At 43.2% G+C, this 15,991-nt stretch overlaps 1 protein-coding gene across 3 annotated transcripts in view; it reads left to right on the top strand.

Moving 5' to 3' along the window:
• The window catches only part of LOC307026259 (uncharacterized protein), a 36,591-nt gene that overhangs the window by 2,305 nt on the left and 18,295 nt on the right, over nt 1-15,991 (top strand). The window contains exons 1-3 of one of the 3 annotated variants that reach the window (XM_079661521.1): nt 12,449-12,506; nt 12,705-12,791; nt 13,127-14,907. The exons of 1 other annotated variant lie outside the window; for it this stretch is intronic. In XM_079661521.1, the coding sequence (XP_079517647.1) occupies nt 12,455-12,506; nt 12,705-12,791; nt 13,127-14,748 (1,761 nt within the window). In that variant the 5' untranslated portion in view covers nt 12,449-12,454 and the 3' untranslated portion in view covers nt 14,749-14,907. Of the gene's footprint in view, nt 1-12,448; nt 12,507-12,704; nt 12,792-13,126; nt 14,908-15,991 lie in introns of those variants that run through there. One more of the 3 variants, XM_079661520.1, reaches the window with a different exon arrangement.

Genomic DNA, 15,991 nt, shown 5'->3' on the forward strand with positions numbered 1-15,991 from the left:
ATTTTTGCAAATAAACACCAGTCATCATTTAGTTATTATTCTGTTTTAAAATATGAATGGCACAAAGTGTAATTATTGTGTACATGAATAATTTTCTTAAAATGCAGCATGTAGCACTTTAAAAGTGGACTTAAATATTTACCAAGCAGAAAAAAGTAATTCTCCTTCAAGTCAGGGAATAAAGGGATATAAATCATGATTTATTTAATATAAAAGTTGGACATTGTAAAACGTTTAATTCCCCAAGTAGTCATTAATCTTCTGAGGGGAAACTTAAATATTTTCGTGAGGAGGTAAAGGGCAGAGTGAGCAAGTTACCACTCATCTCCTTGTTTCTTCACAAAGTTTCTGTGGGAGCCTGGCTTGATTTTCTTTCTCGAGGAAGTAGAGTCTTTGCTGGGCCTTTTTAACCCGGTGTGATGTGTTGGAGGTCCTTGTAAGATGTTTTGACATATTGACTTCAAGAAACTTGAAGTTCTCCACGCCTTCCACTTCTCCATACATATGGTGGACTTCCTTCTTTGTTCTCCTGCAGTCAATCGTCAACTCCTTGGTTTTAGAGGTGTTAAGGAGCAGGTTGTTGTCCTAACGCCACTCAGATTATTCCCTTGACTTGATAGACTTATTCTCAAGTCAGTCTTCATCTTCCATATTGCAACCACTATCCTGCTACAAGATCCTCCTGAGATGTAGAAGCTGGCTTTTTTCAGGGTACTCAAAGAAAGGTTCCAGAGTGCTAACCATCACACCATATACATTGTCCACAATGTATACAAAGAGATGCTATCTTTATGCAGAGACTCAGACACGTAACTAACTGTACACAAGGGCAGGAATTCAGAGGGAAAGGAGCAATTTGGAGCTCTGCTCTTAAAAACTGCCTTTTTGCTCTGCTCTTAAAACGGCTTTTTTTTAAGGTCATACGTCATACGCGTCATATTACATCACACAGGGGACACATCTCTGCTCTCTGACCGCGGGTATAGTAGAGTTGCGTTGATTAGAGCGGTTGTGTTTTAAGGAGCTGGTATTTTCCGGTAGTTTTACATTGTATTTCACCATTTGTAATCATGGTGCAGTATTGTGTTTGTGCAGGTTGCACAAATACCAGCCTGTCAGGACATCGAGTCCACAGTAAAAAGGACCGGAGCTAGCGTTCGTTCCTGGGTGCGTTGTGCATCCACCTCCCTGCAGCACATACTCTCCACAGCTTTATCAGGAAACCGTATTACTTCTCTCTCTCCCCGCCCCTTCGCTGCTCTCTCTCTCTCCCCTCCGGTACACGGCACCGTAAGACATAGTGTGGAGTTGCATTAGGTAACGCTGTGGTGGCTGTACTGCTCCAGCCGTCTCCTTTGTGTTTGTTTGTTTCCCCCTGTCTGTGTTTGTGTGTGCGTGGTGGCTGTCACTTCTGTCTTCGGGCTCAACCTCCACTCACCTGCTGCAATCAGCTGTGCACCCTCCCCGACTACACACCTGCTTTCCATCAAGCCATTTACAATGACATATCAACGGAGGCTCCACAACCTTTCTCCGCCAGATCGTCAAGTATCAGCCGTATCTCGCGTCTCTCCTCCGGTACACAGCACCGTAGTGTGGAGTTGCATTAGGTAACGCGAGATACGGCTGATACTTGCGCATTAGTTTCTTTTATGGATCAGTATCAACAGTCCTGCCAGTATACTATATTATCAATGATACTTTAGTTATAGCCTGATATATGATAGCTAACTTTACAATGTTGTGATGTGACGTTAGCTAACATTCTGTAGCTAACGCCGGTCACTCACCAAGATAGCTGCCCAGTTCTCCACTGGTTCTCCTCACACCACAGCTCAATTTCTCTCCGATGGCCGTTATTTCTTCTAATCCTTGGCTGCTCCTGGTCTCTTGGACGCCTAGCAGGCTCATAATTATAAGGTTGTGGTCCGTCATATGCATTCGAATATTCATGTTCAACTTCTTCTGTGTCTTCTGTGTCGAAACTAGCAATGGAATCCATTTTTATTAATACGTTACACCGGCCGCTCTCCCCCTTGTGTTCCCCGTGTTACGTCACACGCGGGAGGTCACGTGCCGAGGCTTTTTTATGTGGAAGTGAACATTTCTTACAAAAACGACGCCAGATGTCACTGTAGTGTATATTTCTGTATATTTTTTTGAAAATCTAGTGTATTCATCATTTTCCTACACATTTATTCACAGGTTTCTTTAACCTGGAAGTTGCTCTTTAACATCCCGATAGCAATGAATATCTTAAGTGCTTTGACAAAAAATCCATAAAAAAATGTCATCTGTGGAAGCCGTAATACTGTAAAAAGCACGACCAATCATTTTAGCTGCCCCGGCTAAAATAACTGGATGGCATACCTACCTGTCAGCTTTCCATCCATGCACAAATTATCTCGTGCCCTTATTGGTCATGTGTGCGTTCGTGTGTGTTGGAGGAGGGGCTCTGTAAGGAAGTGGCAGATTTCTTCCGGCCGTGTATTTAAAAATTCTAGCGCACTCTAGCTGGTTTCTCCAAAATTACCTACCCCACCTTTAACTCTCAATGCTGCAAAGTCATACCTCCACTGTATGATTCTAACCCACATTGAATACTGTTTGACAAACTGGTCATTCAATCATTCCTTTGTTGTGTTTGCATTACCAATTTTACCTCCTGCTTTATTTGTACATATTAAAGCTTTTGCGATGGCCGGGAATCGAACCCGGGTCAACTGCTTGGAAGGCAGCTATGCTTACCACTATACCACCATCGCCTTGTGCTGCTAAATTGATGGTGGTATATTGGTTTTTCAACAGTCACTCAAAACCATAGGATAAATCTGCAAAGAAAGGACTGTAACAATGAGTACCCTCTCTAAATTCACAATTTTCACCAGGACCTAACAACTACCAACATCTAGAAATACATTTGAAAAGGAGAATAACAATGCTCACTGTTTCCAGCAGATGGCCCTCTTACTCTGTCCCATATTGTGAGAGTGAGTGCTGAGGGCACTCAATAAAGATTCAAAACAAGAATCAACAAAACTCAACACAAACTATAGAGAGATTTAGTAGGCTAATTGAATATGCCCTTGAGCAAGAATACGATTACATTTCAGCTAAGCATTCAACACCACCATCATCCTCCAGCAGCTGATTTGTAAACTAACAAAACTTGGCCTCAGCCCCTCTCTCTCCAATTGTCTGCTGGACTTCCTCAGTGCCAGACAGCAATCTGTACGGGTCGGCAATAACACATAGGTCTGCTCAGCCCCCTGCTCTACACCCTGCTGACCCACGACTGCACACCCACCTCCAGCTCCAACTTCCTCAAGTTTGCGGATGACGGAACTTTGGTGGGTCTCATCAGCAACAAACGACGAGACCCACTACAGGAAGGGGGTGAAACCAGCTGGCCTCGTTTTGCAAAGATCATTTTTTTTGTATTTGTATGTGTCTATGTTTAATTTTTTATCCAAGACCAAACTCCAGACTGTGAGCAGCAATGTGTCAGTCTGATTATTTTATGCTATCAGATACAATCATTCCTTTGTTGTGTTTGCATTACTAATGTTACCTCCTGCTTTATTTGTACATATTAAAGCTTTTGCGATGGCCGGGAATCGAACGCAGGTCAACTGCTTGAAAGGCAGCTATGCTTACCACTATACCACCATCGCCTTGTGCTGCTAAATTGATGGTGGTATATTGTTTTTTCAACAGTCACTCAAAACCATAGGATAAATCTGCAAAGAAAGGACTGTAACAATGACGGCCCGTCTACACTACAGGCATGAACAAATCCTGAAGCTGGGCGTGTCTGAAGCTTGGCGATTGTTTGCGAGCAACCAATCACATGAATCTCCCGCCCCCGACATACAAAGCAATAGCAATGTTAAAACGAAGTAAACTGGATATAAACTCTCCAAGCAGGCGAAAAAACTATCAGTTTCACCCACTGTCTCTGCCACCTCACTCCATGCCTGGTTCCTCCGGTTTGTATCCCGGTAAATAGTTCCGGTCGTAAAGAACTGGGTGATTTGCTACCGTAATATCTCGTTTGGAATATGAGGAAATGAACTGCGGTCTGGCTCTCCCAGCTTGCACGCAGTTTGATTGGCTGCGCTTGCACTGGCGGGATTTGCATAAACAGGATTTGATTGGCTGATGCCAAGCATCAAGCCTCAAAAGTTGAACATTTGATGCCGATAGACGCTCGTGATGCTTGCAAAGCCATGCCATGCTCCCCACAATGCAGTTCGGCGAAGATTAAAAATCTTCTACGTCACCCCATTCAAGTGAATGGGCGAAGCGTTGAAAGCATTTTTTGATGCCTGTAGTGTAGACGTACCGTGAGTACCCTCTCTAAATTCACCATTTTCACCAGGACCTAGCAACTACCAACATCTAGAAATACATTTGAAAAGGAGAATAACAATGCTCACTGTTTCCAGCAGATGGCCCTCTTACTCTGTCCCATACTGTGAGAGTGAGTGCTGAGTGCACTCAATAAAGATTCAAAACCAGAATCAACAAAACTCAACACAAACTATAGAGAGATTTAGTAGGCTGATTGAATATGCACCTGAGCAAGAATACGATTACATTTCAGCTAAGCATTCAACACCACCATCATCCTCCAGCAGCTGATTTGTAAACTAACAAAACTTGGCCTCAGCCCCTCTCTCTGCAACTGGCTGCTGGACTTCCTCAGTGCCAGACAGCAATCTGTACGGGTCAGCGACAACACACAGGACACCATCACGCTGAGTACAGGGGCCCCCCAAGGATGTGTGCTCTGCCCCCTGCTCTACACCCTGCTGACCCACGACTGCACACCCACCTACAGCTCCAACTTCCTCAAGTTTGCAGATGACAGAACTTTGGTGGGTCTCATCAGCAACAACAACAAGACACACTACAGGAAGGGGGTGAACCAGCTGGCCTCGTGTTGCAAAGATAAACATTTTTTTGTATTTCTATATATTTGATTAGGTATCCAAGACCAATCTCCAGACTGTGAGCAGCAATGTGTCAGTCTGATTATTTTATGCTATCAGATACAGTTCCTCCTGCTTTATTTGTACATATTAAAGCTTTTGCGATGGCCGGGAATCGAACCCGGGTCAACTGCTTGGAAGGCAGCTATGCTTACCACTATACCACCATCGCCTTGTGCTGCTAAATTGATGGTGGTATATTGTTTTTTCAACAGTCACTCAAAACCATAGGATAAATCTGCAAAGAAAGGACTGTAACAATGAGTACCCTCTCTAAATTCACCATCTTCACCCGGACTTAGCGACTACCAACATCTAGAAATACATTTGAAAAGGAGAATAACAATGCTCACTGTTTCCAGCAGATGGCCCTCTTACTCTGTCCCATACTGTGAGAGTGAGTGCTGAGTGCACTCAATAAAGATTCAAAACCAGAATCAACAAAACTCAACACAAACTATAGAGAGATTTAGTAGGCTAATTGAAGATGCACCTGAGCAAGAATACGATTACATTTCAGCTAAGCATTCAACACCACCATCATCCTCCAGCAGCTGATTTGTAAACTAACAAAACTTGGCCTCAGCCCCTCTCTCTGCAACTGGCTGCTGGACTTCCTCAGTGCCAGACAGCAATCTGTACGGGTCAGCGACAACACACAGGACACCATCACGCTGAGTACAGGGGCCCCCCAAGGATGTGTGCTCAGCCCCCTGCTCTACACCCTGCTGACCCACGACTGCACACCCACCTACAGCTCCAACTTCCTCAAGTTTGTAGATGACAGAACTTCGGTGGGTCTCATCAGCAACAACAACAAGACACAATACAGGAAGGGGGTGAACCAGCTGGCCTTGTTTTGCAAAGATCATCTTTTTTGTATTTTTATGTGTCTCTGTTTAATTTTTTATCCAAGACCAAACTCCAGACTGTGAGCAGCAATGTGTCGGTCTGATTATTTTATGCAATCAGTTACAATCATTCCTTTGTTGTGTTTGCATTACCAATTTTACCTCCCGCTTTATTTGTACATATTAAAGCTTTTGCGATGGCCGGGAATCGAACCCGGGTCAACTGCTTGGAAGGCAGCTATGCTTACCACTATACCACCATCGCCAGGTGCTGCTAAATTGGTGTTGGTATATTGTTTTTTCAACAGTCACTCAAAACCATAGGATAAATCTGCAAAAAAAGGACTGTAACAATGAGTACCCTCTCTAAATTCACCATTTTCACCAGGACCTAGCGACTACCAACATCTAGAAATACATTTGAAAAGGAGAATAACAATGCTCACTGTTTCCAGCAGATGGCCCTCTTACTCTGTCCCATATTGTGAGAGTGAGTGCTGAGTGCACTCAATAAAGATTCAAAACAAGAATCAACAAAACTCAACACAAACTATAGAGAGATTTAGTAGGCTAATTGAATATGCCCTTGAGCAAGAATACGATTACATTTCAGCTAAGCATTCAACACCACCATCATCCTCCAGCAGCTGATTTGTAAGCTAACAAAACTTGGCCTAAGCCCCTCTCTCTGCAATTGTCTGCTGGACTTCCTCAGTGCCAGACAGCAATCTGTACGGGTCGGCAATAACACATAGGTCTGCTCAGCCCCCTGCTCTACACCCTGCTGACCCACGACTGCACACCCACCTCCAGCTCCAACTTCCTCAAGTTTGCGGATGACGGAACTTTGGTGGGTCTCATCAGCAACAAACGACGAGACCCACTACAGGAAGGGGGTGAAACCAGCTGGCCTCGTTTTGCAAAGATCATTTTTTTTGTATTTGTATGTGTCTATGTTTAATTTTTTATCCAAGACCGAACTCCAGACTGTGAGCAGCAATGTGTCGGTCTGATTATTTTATGCTATCAGATACAATCATTCCTTTGTTGTGTTTGCATTACTAATTTTACCTCCTGCTTTATTTGTACATATTAAAGCTTTTGCGATGGCCGGGAATCGAACGCAGGTCAACTGCTTGAAAGGCAGCTATGCTTACCACTATACCACCATCGCCTTGTGCTGCTAAATTGATGGTGGTATATTGTTTTTTCAACAGTCACTCAAAACCATAGGATAAATCTGCAAAGAAAGGACTGTAACAATGACGGCCCGTCTACACTACAGGCATGAAAAAATCCTGAAGCTGGGCGTGTCTGAAGCCTGGCGATTGTTTGCGAGCAACCAATCACATGAATCTCCCGCCCCCGACATACAAAGCAATAGCAATGTTAAAACGAAGTAAACTGGATATAAACTCTCCAAGCAGGCGAAAAAACTATCAGTTTCACCCACTGTCTCTGCCACCTCACTCCATGCCTGGTTCCTCCGGTTTGTATCCCGGTAAATAGTTCCGGTCGTAAAGAACCGGGTGATTTGCTACCGTAATATCTCGTTTGGAATATGAGGAAATGAACTGCGGTCTGGCTCTCCCAGCTTGCACGCAGTTTGATTGGCTGCGCTTGCACTGGCGGGATTTGCATAAACAGGATTTGATTGGCTGATGCCAAGCATCAAGCCTCAAAAGTGGAACATTGTTCAACTTTTGATGCCGATAGACGCTCGTGATGCTTGCAAAGCCATGCCATGCTCCCCACAATGCAGTTCGGCGAAGATTAAAAATCTTCTACGTCACCCCATTCAAGTGAATGGGCGAAGCGTTGAAAGCATTTTTTGATGCCTGTAGTGTAGACGTACCGTGAGTACCCTCTCTAAATTCACCATTTTCACCAGGACCTAGCAACTACCAACATCTAGAAATACATTTGAAAAGGAGAATAACAATGCTCACTGTTTCCAGCAGATGGCCCTCTTACTCTGTCCCATACTGTGAGAGTGAGTGCTGAGTGCACTCAATAAACATTCAAAACCAGAATCAACAAAACTCAACACAAACTATAGAGAGATTTAGTAGGCTGATTGAATATGCACCTGAGCAAGAATACGATTACATTTCAGCTAAGCATTCAACACCACCATCATCCTCCAGCAGCTGATTTGTAAACTAACAAAACTTGGCCTCAGCCCCTCTCTCTGCAACTGGCTGCTGGACTTCCTCAGTGCCAGACAGCAATCTGTACGGGTCAGCGACAACACACAGGACACCATCACGCTGAGTACAGGGGCCCCCCAAGGATGTGTGCTCTGCCCCCTGCTCTACACCCTGCTGACCCACGACTGCACACCCACCTACAGCTCCAACTTCCTCAAGTTTGCAGATGACAGAACTTTGGTGGGTCTCATCAGCAACAACAACAAGACACACTACAGGAAGGGGGTGAACCAGCTGGCCTCGTGTTGCAAAGATAAACATTTTTTTGTATTTCTATATATTTGTCTATATTTGATTAGGTATCCAAGACCAATCTCCAGACTGTGAGCAGCAATGTGTCAGTCTGATTATTTTATGCTATCAGATAAAGTTCCTCCTGCTTTATTTGTACATATTAAAGCTTTTGCGATGGCCGGGAATCGAACCCGGGTCAACTGCTTGGAAGGCAGCTATGCTTACCACTATACCACCATCGCCTTGTGCTGCTAAATTGATGGTGGTATATTGTTTTTTCAACAGTCACTCAAAACCATAGGATAAATCTGCAAAGAAAGGACTGTAACAATGAGTACCCACTCTAAATTCACCATTTTCACCAGGACTAGCAACTACCAACATCTAGAAATACATTTGAAAAGGAGAATAACAATGCTCACTGTTTCCAGCCGATGGCCCTCTTACTCTGTCCCATACTGTGAGAGTGAGTGCTGAGTGCACTCAATAAAGATTCAAAACCAGAATCAACAAAACTCAACACAAACTGTAGAGAGATTTAGTAGGCTGATTGAATATGCACCTGAGCAAGAATACGATTACATTTCAGCTAAGCATTCAACACCACCATCATCCTCCAGCAGCTGATTTGTAAACTAAAAAACTTGGCCTCAGCCCCTCTCTCTGCAACTGGCTGCTGGACTTCCTCAGTGCCAGACAGCAATCTGTACGGGTCAGCGACAACACACAGGACACCATCACGCTGAGTACAGGGGCCCCCCAAGGATGTGTGCTCAGCCCCCTGCTCTACACCCTGCTGACCCACGACTGCACACCCACCTACAGCTCCAACTTCCTCAAGTTTGTAGATGACAGAACTTCGATGGGTCTCATCAGCAACAACAACAAGACACAATACAGGAAGGGTGTGAACCAGCTGGCCTCGTTTTGCAAAGATCATCTTTTTTGTATTTTTATGTGTCTCTGTTTAATTTTTTATCTAAGACCGAACTCCAGACTGTGAGCAGCAATGTGTCGGTCTGATTATTTTATGCTATCAGTTACAATCATTCCTTTGTTGTGTTTGCATTACCAATTTTACATCCCGCTTTATTTGTACATATTAAAGCTTTTGCGATGGCCAGGAATCGAACCCGGGTCAACTGCTTGGAAGGCAGCTATGCTTACCACTATACCACCATCGCCTTGTGCTGCTAAATTGGTGTTGGTATATTGTTTTTCAACAGTCACTCAAAACCATAGGATAAATCTGCAAAGAAAGGACTGTAACAATGAGTACCCTCTCTAAATTCACCATTTTAACCAGGACCTAGCGACTACCAACATCTAGAAATACAATTGAAAAGGAGAATAACAATGCTCTCTGTTTCCAGCAGATGGCCCTCTTACTCTGTCCCATACTGTGAGAGTGAGTATTGAGTGCACTCAATAAAGATTCAAAACCAGAATCAACAAAACTCAACAAAAACTATAGAGAGATTTAGTAGGCTCATTGAATATGCTCCTGAGCAAGAATACGATTACATTTCAGCTAAGCATTCAACACCACCATCATCCTCCAGCAGCTGATTTGTAAACTAACAAAACTTGGCCTCAGCCCCTCTCTCTGCAACTGGCTGCTGGACTTCCTCACTGCCAGACAGCAATCTGTACGGGTCGGCGATAACACACAGGACACCATCACGCTGAGTACAGGGGCCCCCCAAGGCGGTGTGCTCAGCCCCCTGCTGTGGTGGCTGTACTGCTCCAGCCGTCTCCTTTGTGTTTGTTTGTTTCCCCCTGTCTGTGTTGTTTGTGTGTGCGTGGTGGCTGTCACTCCTGGCTCCGGGCTCAACCTCCACTCACCTGCTGCAATCAGCTGTGCACCCTTCCCGACTACACACCTGCTTTCCATCAAGCCATTTACAATGACATATCAACGGAGGCTCCACAACCTTTCTCCGCCAGATCGTCAAGTATCAGCCGTATCTCGCGTCTCTCCTCCGGTACACAGCACCGTAGTGTGGAGTTGCATTAGGTAACGCGAGATACGGCTGATACTTGCGCATTAGTTTCTTTTATGGATCAGTATCAACAGTCCTGCCAGTAACGTTACTATATTATCAATGCTACTTTAGTTATAGCCTGATATATGATAGCTAACTTTACAATGTTGTGATCTGACTTTAGCTAACATTCTGTAGCTAACGCCGGTCACTCACCAAGATAGCTGCCCAGTTCTCCACTGGTTCTCCTCACACCACAGCTCAATTTTTCTCCGATGGCCGTTATTTCTTCTAATCCTTGGACGCTCCTGGTCTCTTGGACGCCTAGCAGGCTCATAATTATAAGGTTGTGGTCCGTCATATGCATTCGAATATTCATGTTCAACTTCTTCTGTGTCGAAACTAGCATTGGGATCCAATTTTATTAATACGTTACACCGGCCGCTCTCCCCCTTGTGTCCCCCCGTGTTACGTCACACACTTTGGTCACGTGCCGAGGCTTTTTTATGCGGAAGTGAACATTTCTTACAAAAACGACGCCAGATGTCACTGTCGTGTATATTTCTGTATATTTTTTGGAAAATCTAGTGTATTCATCATTTTCCTACACATTTATTCACAGGTTTCTTTAACCTGGAAGTTGCTCTTTAACATCCCGATAGCAATGAATATCTTAAGTGCTTTGACAAAAAATCCATAAAAAAATGTCATCTGTGGAAGCCGTAATACTGTAAAAAGCACGACCAATCATTTTAGCTGCCCCGGCTAAAATAACTGGATGGCATACCTGCCTGTCAGCTTTCCATCCGTGCACAAATTATCTCGTGCCCTCATTGGTCATGTGTGCGTTCGTGTGTGTTGGAGGAGGGGCTCTGTAAGGAAGTGGCAGATTTCTTCCGGCCGTGTATTTAAAAATTCTAGCGCACTCTAGCTGGTTTCTCCAAAATTACCTACCCCACCTTTAACTCTCAATGCTGCAAAGTCATACCTCCACTGTATGATTCTAACCCACATTGAATACTGTTTGACAAACTGGTCGTTTGCCTTTGCCACAAACCTAAGACCCATAGAGCAGCTGTACAAGAGAGCTATCAAGGTGTTTAACACAAAGCCACATTCATACCACCACTGTACCATCCTTGAAAAACACAATTTCTTGACTGTTGACTATTTTAAGTCTTTTCAAAGTATTTGCTTTATTTATAAATGTTTACATGGCCTGCCCCACCCCAACCAGCCAGTTTTTGAAAATTGATTGGAAGTTGAACGCAAACTAAAAGCTTTAACGGGTAAACTGCAGTACCTAATAGCTTTTATTACGTATAATTTAAGTGCTTTATAATGTCATTATTTCTGTCATTGATCCCCGACAGGACGGTATGAAATGTTGCATGATTAGGGCCAAAACTCTCTAGACATATATATATATATACAGTATATATATCTAGACACACATATACAATCTGACACGAGGTAAAAACTCGATTAAACATGTTTTGAAAACATCCTTCCTCTTCAGAAAACAAAAAATTCGATACAAAAATTCAAATTAAATGAACAACTCCCTCTTGTAATACTTGATTCTGATTGGTCGATTCCAACATTTAAGAGGTTGTTTATACAACACTTTGCTGTAAAACACAACATGCCCATTTGCTTATTCCTTTCAAAATATTAAAATAAAATGGGCAAAAATAACTTATAGGGCAAAGGAAAAACATTGAAAGTGCTGTAAAGCAGAATAACCCTCTTTTTCTTCTTCTACAAAATATTTGTTTTGGGAAGGGGGTTGTAAAAGGTTTTAATTGAATTTTTATTTGTCTGAAGAGGAGGGATATTTGGGATAATTTATATAATTTCTAATTGTTTTTAGGTAACAATATAAAATGTTAATAAAGATCTTTGTGTGTCGGGGGAGGGCTTGTTATTTGTTGTAGTTGATATACCCTCTCAAATGCAATATTCTTTTACATGTGAATTTAAAATGATGGTCTCTACGAATCATAAATGCACAACAAGCTCCGTGAAAAAACTCCTCATTCTCAGAGTTTAATCTCAGATAAATGGTGTTTTCCTCTGTGCAGAGAGACAATCAGTGCTGATCAGCAGCAGCTGCTGGAGGTTTCCCTCCTTTAAAGCTGGCTGGTGCTCAGGCAACACTCTCTTGGAAAACTGCAGAGATGGCAGCTGTTTGGATGCTCTTCTGTGTGCTGACTGTTTGTCTGGCCAGAGGTATTTACCTGTTTGATAATTGTGTTGAAGATGAAGGAATAATGTTTGATTTAACAGCATGTTTCCTGTCCACAGTCTCTGGTTTTCCAGTTGGTGAATATAAGCTGCAGAGGAGACTGAGAGTTGAAAACATTTGATTGTATGCAGTGTTTCTTTTCTCTGTCTGACACTAACCTTTAATTATAATGTGTCCTACAGATCTGTCTCCCAATGAGATCTCCTTAAAGAAAGCCTTTGCACTTTTCCAGTCGATGGAGTCCATGTTGGAGCAAGACGCTGGTAAAGGTGCGCTCTAAAGGCTAAAAAGACAACAGTATGTGTCGCATAAAAGTGGTGTAAAAGATCTGAAATCTGGGAAATGTATGATTTAATTTGAAATGCAGCAATGGCAAGTTAATAATGTGTGTATATGAGCTAAAACAAACCACTTGCATGTCTTTTATAAGTTCATGCATCAATGTTTGGTTGCTGAATTTGCTGCCAACGTTGCTCATTTTTTACTAAAACAGGATGTATTAAGTAACCAAGCCCTTGAGGAACTATTACAGAATAATTCATGCTGTGATTTAAGCCTAGAGAACATAATTTATTGTTTTGACGTCCATCAAATGTTTTTTCAGTACTCCATGAAGTAGACGAGCAGTTGTGGGACGGAACGATGAGCGACGAGGAAAAGTTCAACGGAACGATGAGCGACAAGGATAAGTACTACGGCACGATGAGCGACAAGGATAAGTACTACGGCACGATGAGCGACAAGGATAAGTACTACGGCACGATGAGCGACAAGGATAAGTTCAACGGAACGATGAGCGACAAGAATAAGTACTACGGCACGATGAGCGACAAGGATAAGTTCAACGGCACGATGAGCGACAAGGATAAGTACTACGGCACGATGAGCGACAAGGATAAGTACTACGGCACGATGAGCGACAAGGATAAGTTCAACGGCACGATGAGCGACAAGGATAAGTACTACGGCACGATGAGCGACAAGGATAAGTTCAACGGCACGATGAGCGACAAGGATAAGTCCAACGGCACGATGAGCGACAAGGATAAGTCCAACGGCACGATGAGCGACAAGGATAAGTCCAACGGCACGATGAGCGACAAGGATAAGTCCAACGGCACGATGAGCGACAAGGATAAGTCCAACGGCACGATGAGCGACAAGGATAAGTACTACGGCACGATGAGCGACAAGGATAAGTACTACGGCACGATGAGCGACAAGGATAAGTCCAACGGCACGATGAGCGACAAGGATAAGTACAACGGCACGATGAGCGACAAGGATAAGTACAACGGCACGATGAGCGACAAGGATAAGTACTACGGCACGATGAGCGACAAGGATAAGTTCAACGGCACGATGAGCGACAAGGATAAGTTCAACGGCACGATGAGCGACAAGGATAAGTACAACGGTACGATGAGCGACAAGGATAAGTACAACGGTACGATGAGCGACAAGGATAAGTTCAACGCCACGATGAGCGACAAGGATAAGTACTACGGCACGATGAGCGACAAGGATAAGTACTACGGCACGATGAGCGACAAGGATAAGTTCAACGGCACGATGAGCGACAAGGATAAGTACTACGGCACGATGAGCGACAAGGATAAGTTCAACGGCACGATGAGCGACAAGGATAAGTACTACGGCACGATGAGCGACAAGGATAAGTTCAACGGCACGATGAGCGACAAGGATAAGTACTACGGCACGATGAGCGACAAGGATAAGTACTACGGCACGATGAGCGACAAGGATAAGTTCAACGGCACGATGAGCGACAAGGATAAGTACTACGGCACGATGAACGACAAGGATAAGTACTACGGCACGATGAGCGACAAGAATAAGTTCAACGGCACGATGAGCGACAAGGATAAGTTCAACGGCACGATGAGCGACAAGAATAAGTTCAACGGTACGATGAGCGACAAGAATAAGTTCAACGGTACGATGAGCGACAAGAATAAGTTCAACGGCACGATGAGCGACAAGGATAAGTTCAACGGCACGATGAGCGACAAGAATAAGTTCAACGGTACGATGAGCGACAAGAATAAGTTCAACGGCAAGATGAGCGACAAGGATAAGTTCAACGGCACCATGAGCGACAAGGATAAGTACTACGGCACGATGAGCGACAAGGATAAGTTCAAAGGCACGATGAGCGACAAGGAAAAGTTCAACGTGATGACGAAAAGGAAAAGTTCAACGTGACGACGAAAAGGAAAAGTTCAACGGGACCATGAGTGAGGAGACATTCAATACTGCATATCAAAGATTGATCTTGTCTATTTTGAGTGCCTTGGAGAGCTTGATATCTGAGGTGTTATCTTGGTAGCAATATAATAAAACGTGTTTACATTTCTTAAATAACAGCGTGTCAATCCAATGTTTGTATTGCAATGCTTGGCTCTTATCATGCATAAATCTTCCCTTAACAGTCCAATAAAAGCTCATCTGGACTAGAAAAGTCTATAAAAAAACTCTCATACTCCATAGAATTAGCATACATTGGCCGTGTCAGTAAAAGGGAGAAGACTAAACGTGCACTGTTTTGAGAAATGTTCATTAGAAAACCTTGTAATCCTTCCAAATGCAGCCTTTATTGCAGGTTAGTCTGATGTCCATATGCACTTCTATGTGCTAAGGTGTTTATATTTTTACCAGCTTAACAAATCTCCAAGGTTGAAATTCAAGATTTTTGCAAATAAACACCCGTCATCATTTAGTTATTATTCTGTTTTAAAATATGAATGGCACAAAGTGTAATTATTGTGTACATGAATCATTGTCTTAAAATGCAGAATGTAGCACTTTAAAAGTGGACTTAAATATTTACCAAGCAGCAGAAAGTAATGCTCCTTCAAGTCAGGGAATAAAGGGATATAAATCATGATTTATTTAATATAAAAGTTGGACATTTTAAAACGTTTAATTCCCCAAGTAGTCATTAATCTTCTGAGGGGAAACTTAAATATTTTCGTGAGGAGGTAAAGGGCAGAGTGAGCAAGTTACCACTCATCTCCTTGTTTCTTCACAAAGTTTCTGTGGGAGCCTGGCTTGTTTTTCTTTCTCGAGGAAGTAGAGTCTTTGCTGGGCCTTTTTAACCCGGTGTGATGTGTTGGAGGTCCTTGTAAGATGTTTTGACATATTGACTTCAAGAAACTTGAAGTTCTCCACACCTTCCACTTCTCCATACATATGGTGGACTTCCTTCTTTGTTCTCCTGCAGTCAATCGTCAACTCCTTGGTTTTAGAGGTGTTAAGGAGCAGGTTGTTGTCCTAACGCCACTCAGATTATTCCCTTGACTTGATAGACTTATTCTCAAGTCAGTCTTCATCTTCCATATTGCAACCACTATCCTGCTACAAGATCCTCCTGAGATGTAGAAGCTGGCTTTTTTCAGGGTACTCAAAGAAAGGTTCCAGAGTGCTAACCTATTGCATATTCAGTCTT

The sequence above is a fragment of the Notothenia rossii genome, assembly GCF_949606895.1.
Source record: "Notothenia rossii genome assembly, chromosome: 12".
NCBI classification, from domain to species: Eukaryota; Metazoa; Chordata; class Actinopteri; order Perciformes; family Nototheniidae; genus Notothenia; species Notothenia rossii.